This window comes from Salvelinus sp. IW2-2015, unplaced genomic scaffold (genome assembly GCF_002910315.2).
Source record: "Salvelinus sp. IW2-2015 unplaced genomic scaffold, ASM291031v2 Un_scaffold1172, whole genome shotgun sequence".
In the NCBI taxonomy this organism is placed as follows: Eukaryota; Metazoa; Chordata; class Actinopteri; order Salmoniformes; family Salmonidae; genus Salvelinus; species Salvelinus sp. IW2-2015.
In genome coordinates this window covers 540,957-558,517 of record NW_019942764.1, presented here as the reverse complement: position 1 = coordinate 558,517, position 17,561 = coordinate 540,957, and the positions used below count along the sequence as shown (strand labels likewise).

Here is a 17,561-nt window from a genome sequence, read left to right as displayed (position 1 = left end):
TGTGGTGCTTTTATTGTAATTATTATGAAATACTTTTTCCCCTTTAATTATAACTATAATTGCATTTACTACTTTATAAAGTGGGTGCCCGGTGCTTGACAAATGGAAAGCTTTGTGTGGTGAAGAGAGAGAGAGGACAGAGAAAGAAAGAGAGAGAGACATAGAGAGAGAGAGACGTTCTCGAGGAGAGAGAGGAGAGACAGGAGAAGAGAGGAGAGGAGAGAGAACGGAGAGAAGAGAGATTCAGAGAGAGACGGGGCGGAGAGACGAGAAGAGGAGAGAGACAGAGCGAGAGAGAGGGAGATCAGAGAGAGAGAGACAGAGAGAGACAGAGAGAGAGAGAGAGAGAGGAGAGATGAGTGAGGAGAAGAGATGAGGAGAGGAGAGAGAGAGAGAGGAGAGAGAGAGAGAGAGAGAGAGAGAGAGAAGAGAGTGAGAGAGAGAGAGAGAAGAGAGAGAGACGCGAGGAGAGACGGAGAGGACGACCGGAGAGAGGGACAGACAGAGAGAGAGAGAGACCGGAGAGAGGGACAGACAGAGAGAGGAGAGCGGAGAGAGAGACAGACGGATGGAAGAGAGACGGAAGAGGGACAGACAGGAGAGAGAGAGACGGAGAGAGGGACAGACAAGAGAGTGAGACGAAGAGAGCGAAGACAGAGGTACAAGAGCAGACCGTGAGAGAGGAGACCAGAGAGAGAAGACGGGAGCGACAGACAGAGAGAGACGAAGACGGAGAGGAGGGACAGACTAGAGAGAGAGACAGAGTGCGAAGAAAGAGGGACAACCGACCAGAGAGAACAGGAGACGAAGGGGACAGACCGAGAGATGTAGACAGAGAGATCCAAGAGGAGAACAGACAGAAGAGAGTAGATGATCAAGAGAGAGAGACAGGACGAAGCTTGTCAGAAAGAGAGAGAGAGAGAGACGGAAGACGAGAAGAGAGAGAAGTAGTCCAGAGAGAGGAGAGTCATCAGAGAGAGGAATGGGCAAGAGAGAATCTAGAGCTAGTGAAGCATCGTTCGACTTCTCGATCTTGGAGAGAGCAGACAGAACAGAGAAGTATTGGTGATAGAGTACCGATATTCTAGAGAAATCCAGAAGATACGCCGACACCCCGAGCGAGATATGGAAGAGAGAGAGATCAAATACAAATCCTAGAATTCAACCATTAAAAGACTACCAAACCCCCACTGGACTTCTCAATTACCTTGAATGAGTTACAGGACAAAATATAAAAACACCTCCACCCAAAAGGCCTTGGTGTTGATGGTATCTTAAATAGAATGATCAAATATACAGACAACAAATTCCAATTGGCTCATATTTAAACTCTTTAACATCGTTCCCTTAGCTCTGGCATCTTCCCCAATATTTGGAACCAAGGAACTGATCACCCCCCAATCCACAAAAAGTGGAGACAAATTTGACCCCAATAACTAACCGTGGAATATCTGCTGTACCAGTAACCTTGGAAAATACTTCTGCATATCATTAACAGCAGACTCACATTTCCTCCCAATGAAACAATGTACTGAGCAAATGTCAAAATTATGCATCTTGATTTTACCAAATTACGGCTACAACAGACCATGTATTCACCCTACACAACGCCTAATTGACAACCAAACAAAACCAAAAACAAAAGGCAAAAGTCTTTCTGCATGCTTTGTTGATTTTCAAAAAGCCTTCGACTGCCAATCTTGGCTATGAGGTCTGCATACAAATGATGAAAGGGTGTTGGGGTAAAACATACGACATCATAAAAATCCATGACACAAAACAACAAGTGTGCTGTTTAAAAATTGGCAAAAAACACACACATTTTCTCACACAGGTCGTGGTGAGGACAGGAGGATGCAGCTTAAGCCCCACCCTCTATCAAGCATATTATATCATACGAATTGGCGCGCGGCACGTAGAACAGTCTGCAGCACCCGGTCTACACCCCCTACTAGATCCGAAGTCAATGTCTACTGTTTGCTGATTATCTGGATTGCTCTGTCACCAACCCAAGGACGGCACTTACAGCAGCACCTAGATTCTCTTGCACAGATTCTGTCAGACCCTGGGCCCTGACAGTAAATGCTCCAGTGAAGACAACAAAAAGTGGTGTTCCAAAAAAGTCAGTCCAGCCCCGCTCTGCGACAACAAATTCCATTCTAGACACCGTTGCCCAGAGCCACCACAAAAAGTATACATACCTCGGCCTAAACGATCAGCACCACAGGTAGCTTCCACAGAGCTGTGAACGAATCTGAGACAATGCAAGAAGGGCATTCGTTATGCCATCAAAAGAACATAAATTTCAACATACCTATTAGGATCTGGCTAAAAAGACTTGAATCAGTCATAGACCCATTGCCCTTTATGGTTGGAGGGTCTTGGGTCCGCTCACCATACCTAAGATTTCATCAAAAATGGGACAAACACCAAATTTGAGGACTTCTGCATGCGAATTCTGCAAAACAATATCCTCCGTGGTACACTGATAGAACCACCAATGAATGCGTGCAGAGCAGAATTAGCCGTATCACCCACTAATATCAACAATCCAGGAAAAGAGCCGTTAAATTCTACCAACCACCCTAAAAGGAAGCGATTCCCAACCTTCCATAACAAGCCATCAACCTTACAGCAGAGATGAAACTGGGAGAAGAAGTGTCCCCTAAGCAAGCTGGTCCTAGGGTCTTCTGTTCACACCACATAACACACTCCACATGCAGCCCCGAGTGACAAACAGCACAATTAAACCCAACCAAATATGAGAAAACAATAAAGATAATGTATACTTGACACTATTGGAAAGAAATTAACAAAAAAACAGAGGCAAACTAGAAGCCTATTCTGCCCTAAACAAGAGAGTTACCAGTGCCAGAATACACTAGGAATTGAGTACCACTGGACTGACCCAAACTTAGGAAAGCTTGACACTATGTACAAGTAGGCTTCAGTAGCATAGCCTTGCTATGAGAAAGCCGCCGTTAGGCAGACATGGCTCTCAAGAGAAGACAGTACTGTGCTCACTGACCCAACCAAAAATGAGGTGGAAACTGTTAGCTGCCATTCCAACCTCCTGCCCTTAATGTATGACCATATTAGAGTGAACATATTTCCACTCAATATACACTAGAATTCCACAAAGAATTCGACAAACAAATCCAATTTTAGATTAAACTCCCATATCTACTGGGTTGAAATCTCTCAGCAGTGTGCCACATCACAGCAGACAACGATTGATACCCTTGTTTGCCACAAGGAAAAGGGCAAACCAGTGAAAGAAACAAACACCATGTAAATACAAGCCTTACGAAGTTTAGGTGATTATTATTTTAACTTTGCGTGTCTTTTAACCATTTATTCATTGTTAAACCTGTTATATATAATTATTTAAAAACTTGTGTCATGTCTTTCATTGGGTTATTGAAACTTCTTTGATAGTGATGATGTTACTGTTAATTTTATGTTTATTTCATACGTTTGTTAATATTATTATCTACCTCACATTGCTTTGGCAATATGTTACACACATGTTTCCCATGCCAATTAAAGCTCCGCTTGAATTGAATTGATTGAGTATTGAGAAAAGAAGAGAGAGAGTATGAGTAGACGAGAGAGCAGAAGAACCGAGAGAGCGGAGAGAGGAGAGAGAGTGTCAGGAGTGAGAGAGAGGAGGAGAGATGATGTTGTCAGAGAGAGATAGAGAGAGAGAGAGGAGAGAGTTGTCAGAGAGGAGTATGACGGTTACGAGTGGAAATGAATATTGGAATCGCCTAATTGTAATGTGTTAATTCGAGGAACGTTGTTTGAATCATATAAGTCCTCTGGTCAGCCGTGTTGGCCATCATCACGCTTAAGGTGCCATATTGTTCCCTACAGATAAATCACAGCACTTAGCCTATTACCATGCTGCATCGCTGTCACCATGTTTGCCTGCTTCTTAAAAAGCCATTTGAAGGGGTGGGTGAATATGTCCATGTATAGTTTAGACACACGCTTCTCTGAAACTCTCTACATGGTTTAAAACTCGAATATGTCCTGATACTGTGTGTTGGGTGATGTATACTGGGTAAGTTGTGTGGGGTATATATGTCCATGATATGTGGTGTGTGGGGTAGTGATATATGTCTGATAGTGTGTGTTGTGGGCGTATATATATCATCTGATATGTGATGTTGGGGGTATATTTATGTTCCGCTGGATATCGTTGTGTGGCGGTTGGGGGGTTATTTATGTTCTGATTATGTGTGTGGGATGTGGGGGATTATTTGATGTTCCTGATATTGTTTGTGATTTCGTGGGGGTTATTTATGTCCTACGATCAGGTAGTGAATGTGTGGATTCGTGATATATATGTTAATGACCATCTGATGAATGGTGTGTGAATATGGGGTTAAATTTATTCTATATGTGATATGTACCTTGTTTAGGTTTTATGTCCTGCGTTGGGTGTGGTTGTGATGTCCTGATAATGTGTTCAATGTGCTGGGTGATTTATGTCCTTGATATATGTGTGTGTGAGGGGTTGTTTATGTCCTGTATGTCGTATGTGTGGGGTTATTTATGTCTGATATTTGTGTGTGGTGATTTTTGTCCTGATATTGTGTGTGTGGGGTTGTTTATGTCCTGATATGTGTGTGTGTGGGGGTGTTTATGTTCCTGCTATGTGGTGTGGTGGTTGTTTCATGTCCTGCTATGTGTTGTAAGTGCGGGTTGTTATAATGTCCTGATTATGTGTGTGTGGGGGTTATTTACTGTCCTGGGATCATGTGTTTTGTGGGGGTTATATGTCCTGGATATTGTGTGTGGGGGTGATTTATTGTCCTGAATGTGTGTGTGGGGTTGTTTATGTTCCTGATATTTGTGGGGTATGATTTTGTCCTGATATATGTGTGTGTGTTGTGAGTTATGTCCAATATTGTGTGTTTGGTGATTTTATGTCCTGATATGTGTGTGTTGGTGATTTATGTCCTGATATGTGTGTGTGGGTTTAGGCCTGATATCTGTGTTGGGGGTTGTTTTGTTCCTGATATGTGTATGTGATATATGTCCTGATTATTTTGGTGTGGTGTTTAGTCCTGCTATGTGATATGTTGCGGAGGTATTTATGTTCTGATATATGTGTGTGGGGATTATTTATGTACTGATATGTGTTGTGTGTGTGTGGGTGTTTATATGTCCTGATTATGGTGATGGTGGGTTATTTATGTCCTGATATGTTGTGCTGTGGGGGGGTGATATATGTCCTGATATGTGTAGTGTGGGGCTTGTTTATGTCATGATATGTGTGTTGGGGGAGTTGTTTATTATGTCCTGATAGATGTGTGTTGTGGGGGTTATATGATATTGTCCTGATATGTGTGGTGGGGGTTATTTATTGGTCTGATGTATGTGTGTGTGTGGGGGTTATTTGTCCTTGATTCGTGTGTATGTGAGGGTTATTTATGTCCCTGATATGTGGTGTGTGTGGGGTGGATATTAGTCCTGATATGTGTGTGATGTGATGGGGGGGTTATTCATGTTCCTTGATATGTGTGTATGTGTGTGTGTGGGTGTGTTTACTGTCCTGATACGCTGTGTGTGTGGCGTGTTGAATGTCCTGATATAGGGTGGTGTAGTGGGGATATCGTCCTGATATTCTGTGTGTGTGGGATTTATGTCCTGTCATATGTGTGTGTTGTTGGTGTGTTTATGATCCTGTCCTGATTGTGGTATGTGTGGATTTATGTCCTTGATATTTGTGTGTTTGGTGATTTATGTCCTGATATATGTTTGTGTGTGGGGGTTGTTTATAGTCCTGATATGTGTTTTGTGTGGGGTTATTTATGTCCTGGATATGTGTGTGTGTGGGGTGATTTACTGCCTGATATGTGTGTGTTGGGGGGTTGTTGATGGTTCCTGATATTTTGTGTGTTTGGGTGATTTTATGTCCTGATATATGTTGTGGGGGTTGTTTATGTCCTTGATATGTGTAGTGTTGTGTTGGGTTGTTTATTGGTCCTGCTATGTGTGTGTGGTGGGGTCTGTTTATGTCCCCTTGATATGTGCTGTGGGGGTTATTTATGTCCTGATAATGTGTGTGTGGGGTTATTATGTCCTGATGTGTGGTGTGGGGTATTTATGTGTCCTTGGCATATGTGTGTTGTGTGGGTTTGTTATGTCCTGATATTGTGTGTTGGTTGTTTTATGTCTGAGTATATGTGCTGTGTGTGTGTGTGTGAGTTATGTCCATATATTTGTGTGTTGGTGATTTATGTCCTTATATTGTGTGTTGGTGTGGGTGATTTATGTCCTGGATATGTTTGTGTTGGGTTGTTTATGTCCTGATTATGTGTGTTGTGGGGTTTGTTTATGTCCTGCATAATGTGTGGGTGATTATGTCCCTGATATGTGTGTGTGGGGTTGTTTCATGTCCTGATATGGTGTGTGTGGGGGGTATATTTCCTGATATGTGGTGTGTGTGGTTGTTTATATCCTGATATGTGTGTATGTGGTGTTTTTTGTCTCTGATATTTTTTTGGTTTGTTTTGTTGTTATTTTACCAGGTTAAGTTGACTGAGAACAACATTTCATTTGCAGCAACGACCTGGGGAATAGTTACAGGAGAGGAGGGGATTGAATGAGCCAATTGTAAACTGGGATTATTGGTGACCGTGATTGGTTGAGGCCCAGCATGGGGATTTAGCCAAGGACACCGGGGTTAACACCGCCTACTTCTTACGATAAGTGCCATGGGATCTTTAATTGACGCCTCAAGAGTCAGGCACCCGTTTAAACGTCCCATCCGAAAGACGGCACCCGTCACAGACATGTCCCAAGTCACTGCCCTGGGGGCATTGGGATCTTTGTTTAGAACCAGAGGAAAAGGGAGTGCCTCCTACTGGCCCTCCAACACCACTTCCAGCAGCAATTGGTCTTCCATCCGCCTGACCAGGACCAACCTGGCTTAGCTTCTGGAAGCAAGCCAGCAGTGGTATGCAGGGTGGGTATGTGGCTGGGCATGTTGTGATGTGGGTTATTTATGTCTGATATGTGTGTGTGGGGGTTATTTATGTCCTGATATGTGTGTATTCGGGTTGTTTTGTCACTGATAAGTGTGTGTGTTGGGTTGTTTATGTCCTGATACTTGTGCTGTGTGAGGTGATTTATGATCCTGATTATGTTGTGTGTGGGTTGGTTATGTCCTGATATTGTTGAGTGTGGGTTGTTTGATGTCCTGATATATGTGTGTTTGTGGGTGATTTATGTCCTGATATGTTTGTGTGGGTGACTTTACTGTCCTGATATGTTGTGTGTGGGTTTTTATTGTCCTGATTATGGTGTGGGGTTGTTTATTGTCCGATGATGGTGTGGTGGGTGTTATGTCCTGATATATGTCATGGTGTGGGGTGGTTTATGTCCTGATATGTGGGTTGTTTTATGTCCTGATATTTGTGTGGTGATTTATGTCTGAGATGTGATGTGGTGGGTTGTTTTATGTCCTGATATGGTTGTGTGTGGGGGTTATTTTTCCTGGTATGTGGGTGTGGGGGTTATTATTCCTGATATGTTGTATTGCGGGTGTTATATGTCCTTGATAAGTGTGGTGTGTGGCGTTGTTTATGTCCTGATCAGTTGTGTGTGTGGGTTGATTTTATGTCCTGATATGTGATGTGTGTGGGTTGTTTTGTTCCTGATATTGTGTAGTGTGGGTGTTTATCGTCCTGATATATGTGTGTGTGGTGATTATTTATGTCCTGATATGTGTGTGTGGGTGATTTATGTCCTGATATGTGTGTGTGGGTTGTTTATGTCCTGATATGTGTGTGTGGGGGTTGTTTATGTCCCGATATGTGTGTGTGTGGGTTGTTTATGTCCTGATATATGTGTGTTTGGGGGTTGTTTATGTCCTGATATGTGTGTGTGGGGGTTGTTTATGTCCCGAAATGTGTGTGTGTGGGTTGTTTATGTCCTGATATGTGTGTATGTGGGGGATTGGTGTTTTTCAATGCATGATGTTAATAAAGGTGAGGTAACCTTGTCTTAAGTGACATCTCCTTCTCTGAGACCTGGAAGGGGAAGCGTCTCAGAGTAGGAGTCCTGCTGATCAAGGATAACATCCTCCCTGTCCATGTAATCATATTCATTATCTAAAAGGCAGAACTGATCCTAGATCAGCACTCCTACTCCGAGACGACTACTTTATGAAGTTGGGCCCTGAAGTAAGTCAACCCTGTCCTGTACCGTTTGCTTTGTGGTCCTGATGGTTGCTTTGGCAGTGAAGAGTGCTGGTGACAGCATTGCATTGGTTGAGCTGCTTCACTTATAAAGACATCGCCTTTGATTGGTTGCTGGTGACAAACCAGGTAGATTTGTTTGGATGTGTCTTTTCTAAATGAACCCTCATCTCAGAGCACTGCAGGTATGAGACCCTGCTGGGTGGTGGGATAGCTGCGGCTCTGCAGAGTTAAAGGGATACTTCATTTTGGCAATGAGAGTCAGATAAACTCGTGGATACCATTTGTAAGTCTCTGCCTGTAGTTTCAAGGAAGTGGCTAACTAGTGTTAGCACAATTGCTAACTAATGTTAGAGCAATTGCTAACTCAATCAAATGTATTTATATCAATCAAATGTATTTATAAATCCCTTCTTACATCAGCTGATGTCACAAAGTGCTGTACAGAAACCCAGCCTAAAACCCGAAACAGCAAGCAATGCAGGTGTAGAAGCACGGTGGCTAGGAAAAACTCCCTAGAAAGACCAGAACCTAGGAAGAAACCTCTCAGAACCTAGGAAGAAACCTAGAGAGGAACCAGGCTATGAGGGGTGGCCAGTCCTCTTCTGGCTGTGCCGGGTGGAGATTATAACACAACATGGCCAAGATGTGCAAATGTTCATAGATGACCAGCAGGGTCAAATACTAATAATCACATTGGTTGTCGAGGGTGCAACAGGTCAGCACCTCAGGAGTAAATGTCATTTGGCATTTCATGGCCGATCATTCAGAGTATCTCTACCACTCCTGCTGTCTATAGAGAGTTGAAAACAGCAAGTCTGGGACATGTAGTGCGTCCGGTGAACAGGTCAGGGTTCCATAGCCGCAGGCAGAACAGTTGAAACTGGAGCAGCAGTACGGCCAGGTGGACTGGGGACAGCAAGTAATCATCAGGCCAGGTAGTCCTGGGGCATGGTCCTAGGGCTCAGGTCCTCTGAGAGAAAGAAAGAAAGAAAGAGAGAAAGAAAAAGCGAGAAAGAGAATTCGAGACAGCATACTTCAATTTACACAGGACACCGGATAAGACAGGAGAAATACTCCAGATATAACAGACTGAACCTAGCCCCTCGACACATAAACTACTGCATCATAAATACTGGAGGCTGAGACAGGAGGGGTCGGGAGACACTGTGGCCCCGTCCGATGATACCCCCAGACAGGGCCAAACAGGCGGGATATAACCCCACCCACTTTTCCAAAGCACAGCCCCCACACCACTAGAGGGATATCTTCAACCACCAACTTACCATCCTGCGACAAGGCCGAGTATAGCCCACAAAGATCTCCGCCACGGCACAACCCAAGGGGGGGCGCCAACCCAGACAGGAAGATCACGTCAGTGACTCAACCCACTCAAGTGATGCGTCAACCCACTCAACCCACTAGCGTTAGCACAATGACTGGAAGTCTATGGTAACTGCTAGCATGCTGTTTATGTGTGTACATTTCTTCGTGTGTGTGCTAGTTTGTAAGAGAACAAATATCTGCCTCTACAGCCAGGCTTATTATTACACAGTCACAATGAGCTATGTAAATTCTCCCTGCCTTCCGCCTGTGTTCTTCCAGATTATTAAAGCATAGCAGAACGGGCAAATTAAATTTAGCAGGGCTGGCATTGTCTGAGCTGACAGTGATGGAATGGCAGCAGTGTGTGTGAGAGAGAGAGAGAGAGAGTGTGTATATGTGTATTTTTTAATTGAACCAAATTTGATTTGATTTATTTAACTAGGCAAGTCAGTTAAGAACAAATTCTTATTTACAATGACAGCCTAGGAACAGTGGGTTAACTGCCTTGTTCAGGGGCAGAACGACAGATTTTTACTTTGTCAGCGCAGGGATTTGATCCAGCAATCTTTCGGTAACTGGCCCAACGCTTTAACCACTAGGCTACCTGCCACCCCAAGGTTGAATCTCCTGTGTGTCAGACAGGGACAGACAGGGACAGACAGACAGTAAACATGACAACTGCTGCACCAGCCAGTCAGCTAGGGGGGGTCATAAACTGTAATGATGCAATCGAAGGAAATGTAACAGCATTGTCTTCTGTAACGGCAGTAGCTCCACCACTGTAAGTCAAAAAACCTCAGGTGTAAATGTCAGTTGGCTTTTCATAGCCGATCATTGAGGGTATCTCTAAGTAAGTCAGTAGAGGGAATGCAGAAGGTATCTAGTCCTCCATGCCTGCACCTGAAATGGCACCCTATTCCCTATATAGTGTCCTACTTTTGACCAGAGCCCTATGGGTACACTATATAGGGAATAGGATGCACCCTGTGTAGTCTTCTCTGGGGACTGAGATGAGATGGATGCCATTTTCTTTTTGAGCAGCTCAACATGGTGATTGGCTATATGGTTGGCTGGACCGTAAGCCTGGTGTGTGTGTGTGTGTGGTGTGTGTGTGTGTGTGTGTGTGTGTGTGTTGTGGTGTGTGTGTGTGTGTGTGTGTGGTGTGTGTGTGTGTGTGTGTGTGTGTGTTGTGTGTTGTGTGTGTGTGTGTGTGTGTGTGTGTGTGACTGTAGGTTTATGCTGTGGTGTCACAGATCCCCTGGTACGATGCTCATTCTGTTCACCAGTTCAGGAGGTTTACGTCACTGGCTTTCTAGGCTTCACTGAATGGGATTCATTATCATAACCCCAGGACTGTCTTGTCTGATTACACACAATGGTTCCCATTTCCCCTGATTAGCATGGTATACAGTTGAAGTCGAAGTTTACATACACTTAGGTTGGAGTCAATAAAACTCGTTTTTCAACCACTCCACAAAATCTTGTTAACAAACTATAGTTTTGGCAAGTCGGTTAGGACATCTACTTTGTGCATGACACAAGTAATTTTTCCAACAACTGTTTACAGACAGATTATTTCACTTATAATTCACTGTATCACAATTCCAGAGGGTCAAAAGTTTACATACACTAAGTTGACTGTGCCTTTAAACAGCTTGGAAAATTCCAGAAAATTATGTCATGCCTTTAGAAGCTTCTCATAGGCTAATTGACATCATTTGAGTCAATTGGAGGTATACCTGTGGATGTATTTCAAGACCTACCTTCAAACCCAGTGCCTCTTTGCTTGACATCATGGGAAAATCAAAAGAAATCAGCCAAGACCTCAGAAAAACAATTGTAGACCTCCACAAGTCTGGTTCATCCTTGGGAGCAATTTCCAAACGCCTGAAGGTACCACATTCATCTGTACAAACAATAGTACACAAGTATAAACACCATGGGACCACACAGCCATCATACCGCTCAGGAAGGAGACGCGTTCTGTCTCCTAGAGATGAACGTACTTTGGTGCGAAAAGTGCAAATCAATCCCAGAACAACAGCAAAGGACCTTGTAAAGAAACCTGAAAGGCCGCTCAGCAAGGAAGAAGCCACTGCTCCAAAACCACCATAAAAAAGCCAGGCTACGGTTTGCAACTGCACATGGGGACAAAATTGTACTTTTTGGAGAAATGTCCTCTGGTCTGATGAAACAAAAATAGAACTGTTTGGCTATAATGACCATTGTTATGTTTGGAGGAAAAAGGGGGAGACTTGCAAGCCTAGGAACACCATCCCAACCATGAAGCACGGGGGTGGCAGCATCATGTTGTGGGGGTGTTTTGCTGCAGGAGGGACTAGTGCACTTCACAAAATAGACGGCATCATGAGGTGGCTTAAGGATGACTTAAGGACAACAAAGTCAAGGTATTGGCATGGCCATCACAAAGCCCTGACCTCAATCCCATAGAAAATGTGTGGGCAGAACTGAAAAAGCGTGTGCGAGCAAGGAGGCCTACAAACCTGACTCCGTTATACCAGCTCTGTCAGGAGGAATAGGCCAAAATTCACCCAACTTATTGTGCGAAGCTTGTGGGAGGCTACCCGAAACGTTTGACCCTAGTTAAACAATTTAAAGGCAATGCTACCAAATACTAATTGAGTTTATGTAAACTTCTGACCCACTGGGAATGTGATGAAAGAAATAAAAGCTGAAATAAATCATTCTCTACTATTATTCTGACGTTTCACATTCTTAAAATAAAGTGGTGATCCTAACTGACCTAAGACAGGGAATTTTTACTAAGATTAAATGTCAGGAATTGTGAAAAAACTGAGTTTAAATGCATTTGGCTAAGGTGTATGGAAACTTCCGACTTCAACTGTATACGTGCCCTCTATTCCCTCTGTCTTTGTCGGATATTGTTCCCATGTCCGTTGGTGGTGTGATTGCCTTTGCGTTGGTGCAGCTGTTATGCTGCGTATTGGCCCGTGTCGTTCAACGAGGTTAACCCTCACTTCTTTGTTTGGGTACAGCCCAGTGTTTTTGTATACATGTTTGCGTTGGGTGTATTAAAAACCCCTATTGTGTATTCCTGCACCTGTCTCCAAATTCCTTTATACTAGCGTGACAGTGTGTCTGGGGCTTAGTAGTGATACAGGAGCTATCGCTCCAGCGTGTCAAGCCAAAGCCAGGATGGAATTCAGATTGAGTCAGATGGCTCAGCGCCTGTCCCAAGTGTTTCCTTACTGGCTTGGGTTATGTCAGAGGACTGCTTCTTTATTCATGCTATAAGCTCTAAGGTACTGGGAGCTCTTTCCGATAGGATAAGCTCACAGATCCTATTTGGGATAAACGGAGTCAGTTCCTCTATAGTCAGTGCCTATACCTGGTGGGATTACCTAGGAGTGGAGTGGATGGCTCCGGACCGAGGGGGAAGCAGTACTTCTGATTTGAGTCCTGTCGATTTGAGGGGCTTTTAACTATTGGGACTGATTTCTATGATGGCTCCAGTGGGCCCACAATGTCTTTAGTTGTTTGGTCTCTGGTGAAGTCAGCCTCCATCCCCTGTTACTGTAGTTTGGACCTTATCCTTCATAAGGAATAACCAGGTGTGTGTGTTTGTGTTTCTGCTCCTACTAATGCATCACCTTCACGTGAGACTTGCCTGCTGTGTGGAAGCCGCTATAAAACTGAATTGGATTTCCTTCTCCCGAGCCTATTAATTCCACACAGACACGTGTATTGATTGAAGACTCTTGTTAATTCACCTAGCACGGGCAAATTTTTTATTTACAAATGTTTTGCTTTTTTTGCCCGAGGGCTTGTACTGAGTAAAACGCCGAGTTAAAAGCTGAAAGAATTCAATAAAAATTAGTTGCTTCTGAAAATCTACCCTTTTTCCATTTTCTTTTGCAGTTCCACTTTAATAACTTTGATGAAAATGGTGGAAAGGCATCCTAATAAATTAGAGATGTTCATGTTTACGCATCAAGGAGTTTGTGCTTTCGCCTCTTTATTAGCTAATTATGCTAATGATGCTATCAGTTACATAAGCACATATTCAACTGCATTAGAAAGAAAGTGAGTTTGTGTGTGTGTATGTGTGTGTGTGTGTGTGTATGTGTGTGTGTGTCACTGTGTGTGTGCTCAACTGAATAAAACAACATGTGACAGATGTTTGTGTTTGTGTGAAAGCAGTGGGACCAAGGTCATTGTTTTTTTCCCTCACGAAAATGATATTATAATGTAATGTTATACATTTAGCATCTTTGCCAAATAGACACTTGGATGTTTCCACCCACAGTGTAGCTGACTGTCCATCTGTCTCTCTCCTCTCTCCCAGGTCTGGAGAAGGTTGGTCGGGACTCGAGCTACGAGCAGGAGGGGAAGGTGCAGTTTGTGATGGATGCTGTGTATGCTATGGCCCATGCCCTGCACCGGATGCACCGGGAACTCTGCTATGGATACCCAGGCCTGTGCCCAAAGATGGCCAACATCGACGGCAAGGAACTACTCAGCCATATCAGAGCTGTCAACTTTAATGGTAAGTAGAGCACGGGCGCACGCGTGCAGACACGCACGCACACACACACACACACACACACACACACACACACACACACACACACACACACACACACACACACACTTCTTAGCCATATCCACAACATCAACGTCAACTTCGAGTCACACACCACTCCCTCATCAAAAGCCACTGTATACATGCCTCCTCTTGCTTCTCCCCCACTCCTTATCAGAGGACATCTTGAACATGCGTTAAGCTTTGACTACAGGGTAGTTCATGAAGTAGTTAGTGAAATGATTTACGTTTGCCCCATTTTGTTTCCCCCTAGTGTCCTCCATGAGCCACGATCCATCCTCTCTGAGAGCAGTCCTCCCACAGAGTGCGTAGGGTTACCCATGCTATACCTTCTCAGTGATACTTCCCTTTACTGGCTCTCACTGAAATAGTTAATACTACTAACACTAATACTACTGCTCTCTTCAAACTTAACTTATCCTGCTTCCTTTACCTGATTATGGCCATGCTACATTAATCTATTTTGTGCCTTAATATGTGTACATAATATTCTATACAGGGTATTCGGAAAGTATTCAGGCCACTTGACTTCTTCCACATTTTGTTACGTTACAGTCTTATTCTGAAATGGATTAAATAGTTTTTTCCCCGCATCAGTCAACACACAATACCCCATAATGACATCACAATACCCCATAATGACATCACAATACCCCATAATGACATCACAATACCCCATAATGACATCACAATACCCAGTAATGACAAAGAAAAAAACTGGTTTAGACATTTTTGTTGAAGCACCTTTGGCAGTGATTACAGCCTCAGGTCTTCTTGGGTATGACGCTACAAGCTTGGCACACCTGTATTTGGGGAGTTTCTCCCATTCTTCTCTGCAGATCCTCTCAAGCTTTGTCAGGTTGGATGTGGAGTGTCGCTACACAGTTATTGTCAGGTCTCTCCAGAGATGTTAGATCGGATTTAAGTCTGGGCTCTGGCTGGGCCACTCAAGGACCTTCAGAGACTTGTCCCGAAGCCACTCCTGCGTTGTCTTGGCTGTGTGCTTAGGGTCATTGTCCTGTTGAAAGGTGAACCTTCGCCTCAGTCTGAGGTCCTGAGCGCTCTGGAGCAGGTTTTCATCAAGGATATCTCTGTACTTTGCTGTTAATCTCTCAATCCCTGCCGCTGAAAAACATCCCCACAGTATGATGCTGCCACCACCATGCTTCACCGTAGAGATGGTGCCAGGTTTCCTCCAGACGTAACGCTTGGCATTCAGTCAAAAGTGTTCAATCTTGGTTTCATCAGACCAGAGAATCTTGTTCATCATGGTCTGAGAGTCCTTTAGGTGCCTTTTGGCAAACTCCAAGTGGGCTGTCATGTGCCTTTTACTGAGGAGTGGTTTCTGTCTGGCCACTCTACCATAAAGGCCTGATAGGGGGAGTGCTGCAGAGATGGTTGTCCTTCTGGAAGGTTCTCCCATCTCCACAGAGGAACTCTGGAGCTCTGTCAGAGTGACCATCGGGTTCTTGGTCACCTCCCTGACCAAGGCCCTTCTCTCCCGATTGCTCAGTTTGGCCAGGCGGCCAGCTCTAGGAAGAATCTTGGTGGTTCCAAACTTCTTCCATTTAAGAATGATGGAGGCTATTGTGTTCTTGGGGACCTTCAATGCTGCACAAAGTTTTCGGTACCCTTCCCCAGATCTGTGCCTCGACACAATCCTGTCTCGGAGCTCTACGACAATTCCTTCGAACTCATGGCTTGGTTTTTGCTCTGACATGCACTGTCAACTGTGGGACTGTATATAGACAGGTGTGTGACTTTCCAAATCATGAGAAATCAAGTGAATTTACCACAGGTGGACTCCAATCAAGTTGTAGAAGCATCTCAAGGATGATCAATGGAAACAGGATGCATCTGAGCTCAATTTCGAGTCTCATAGCAAAGGGTCTGAATACTTATGTAAATAATGTATCAAAATATATTGTTTTTACTGTTTTCGCTTTGTCATTATGGGGTGTTGTGTGTAAATTGATGAGCAAAATATTAAATGTAATCAATTTTACAATAAGGCTGTAATGTAATATGGAAAAAGTGAAGGGGTCTGAATACTTTCCAAATGCTCTGTATGTTATGTAGTTGAGCTATTTAACTAGAGGTGCCATTGGGTATCCATCCACTTCTCCTAACATAGTTACAACACTTTGTGCTTGCTGCAGATGGTAATCAACTTGGAGCTTGACGTGAGACTCCAGTAATGCTTTAAACTTGTTTTTATGAGTGCTTATTTGACTGTTTTGTTCCTCTCGGCCCCCGAAGACCATACTGTAAGTAGGCGATACATTTCCCACTAAATAACATTAGACAGTTCATTTGAATATGTATTTTCTGCTTCTTTTGGTTATGGTATTATTTATTCATCTCGCCGCCTGCTCAGTTGTTATGTTTCCATTCAACTCCCGTGATTTGCATAATTTGTGTTGATCGATCCAAAATGAGTTTCGTCCACGAGGCAGTTTTAAGACTGTAAGTGCATCAGGTCAAAATTCTCTTCATAGAGTGGCAGTGTCGTCCAATCACAAACACTGAGCAAAACTTTACACTCCAGTGGCTTAAGCAAAATCCACATGGCAAAGATTGAATACAAATGGAATATTGTAAATACTGTAGCATCCATAGCTATACTGAACTAAAATATAAACGTAACATGTAAAGTGTTGGTCCCATGTTTCATGAGCTGAAATAAAAGATCCCTGAAATGTTCCATACGCACAAAAAGCTTATTTCTCTCAAATGTTGTGCACTAATGTGTTTACATCTCTGTTAGTGAACTTTTCTCCTTTGCCAAGATAATCAATCCACCTCACAGGTGTGGCATGTCAAGAAGCTGATTAAACAGCATGATCATTACATAGGTGCACCTTGTACAGCGGACAATAAAAGGCCACTAAAATGTGCAGTTTTGTCACACAACACAATGCCACAGATTGTGCGTGCAATTGGCATGCTGACGACAGGAATGTCCAACAGAGCTGTTGCCAGAGAACTGAATGTTAATTTCTCCAACGTCCAACGTTGTTTTAGAGAATATGGCAGTACGTCCAACCGGACTCACAACCTCAGACAACGTGTAACCAAGCTTCATCCGGCTTCTTCACCTGCGGTATCATCTGAGGCCAGCTACCCAGATTGCTGATGAAACTGAGGAGTATTTCTGTCTTTAATAAAGCCCTTTTGTGGGGAGAAACTCATTCTGATTGGCTGGGCCAAACTACTTTCAGGTTCAAGTCCTACTATGGCCATTCTAGCCCTGATGAATACTAAAAACACGGGTAACATAGTACTTCACCACCATTTTAGACAGTAACCTCCCTTAATAGAGCTAAATGTCACTGCCCACTTGACTGAGATGAATGTAGAAGGGCACGGAGCAGAGAGCAGGCCTGACAAACTGCACTTTACCAGACTACTTACTAGAGATCAGTAAATCTCTCTAT

General features: G+C 43.6%; 1 protein-coding gene across 1 annotated transcript in view; it reads left to right on the top strand.

Annotated features, from left to right (window-relative positions):
* The window catches only part of LOC112069959 (uncharacterized), a 24,066-nt gene extending 9,762 nt beyond the window's left edge, over positions 1-14,304 (top strand). Inside the window, exons 3-4 of the mRNA XM_070438779.1 lie at positions 13,867-14,067; positions 14,282-14,304. Coding sequence (XP_070294880.1) covers positions 13,867-14,067; positions 14,282-14,304 — 224 coding nt within the window. The remainder of the gene's footprint in view (positions 1-13,866; positions 14,068-14,281) is intronic.
* Positions 14,305-17,561: the final 3,257 nt, after the last annotated feature.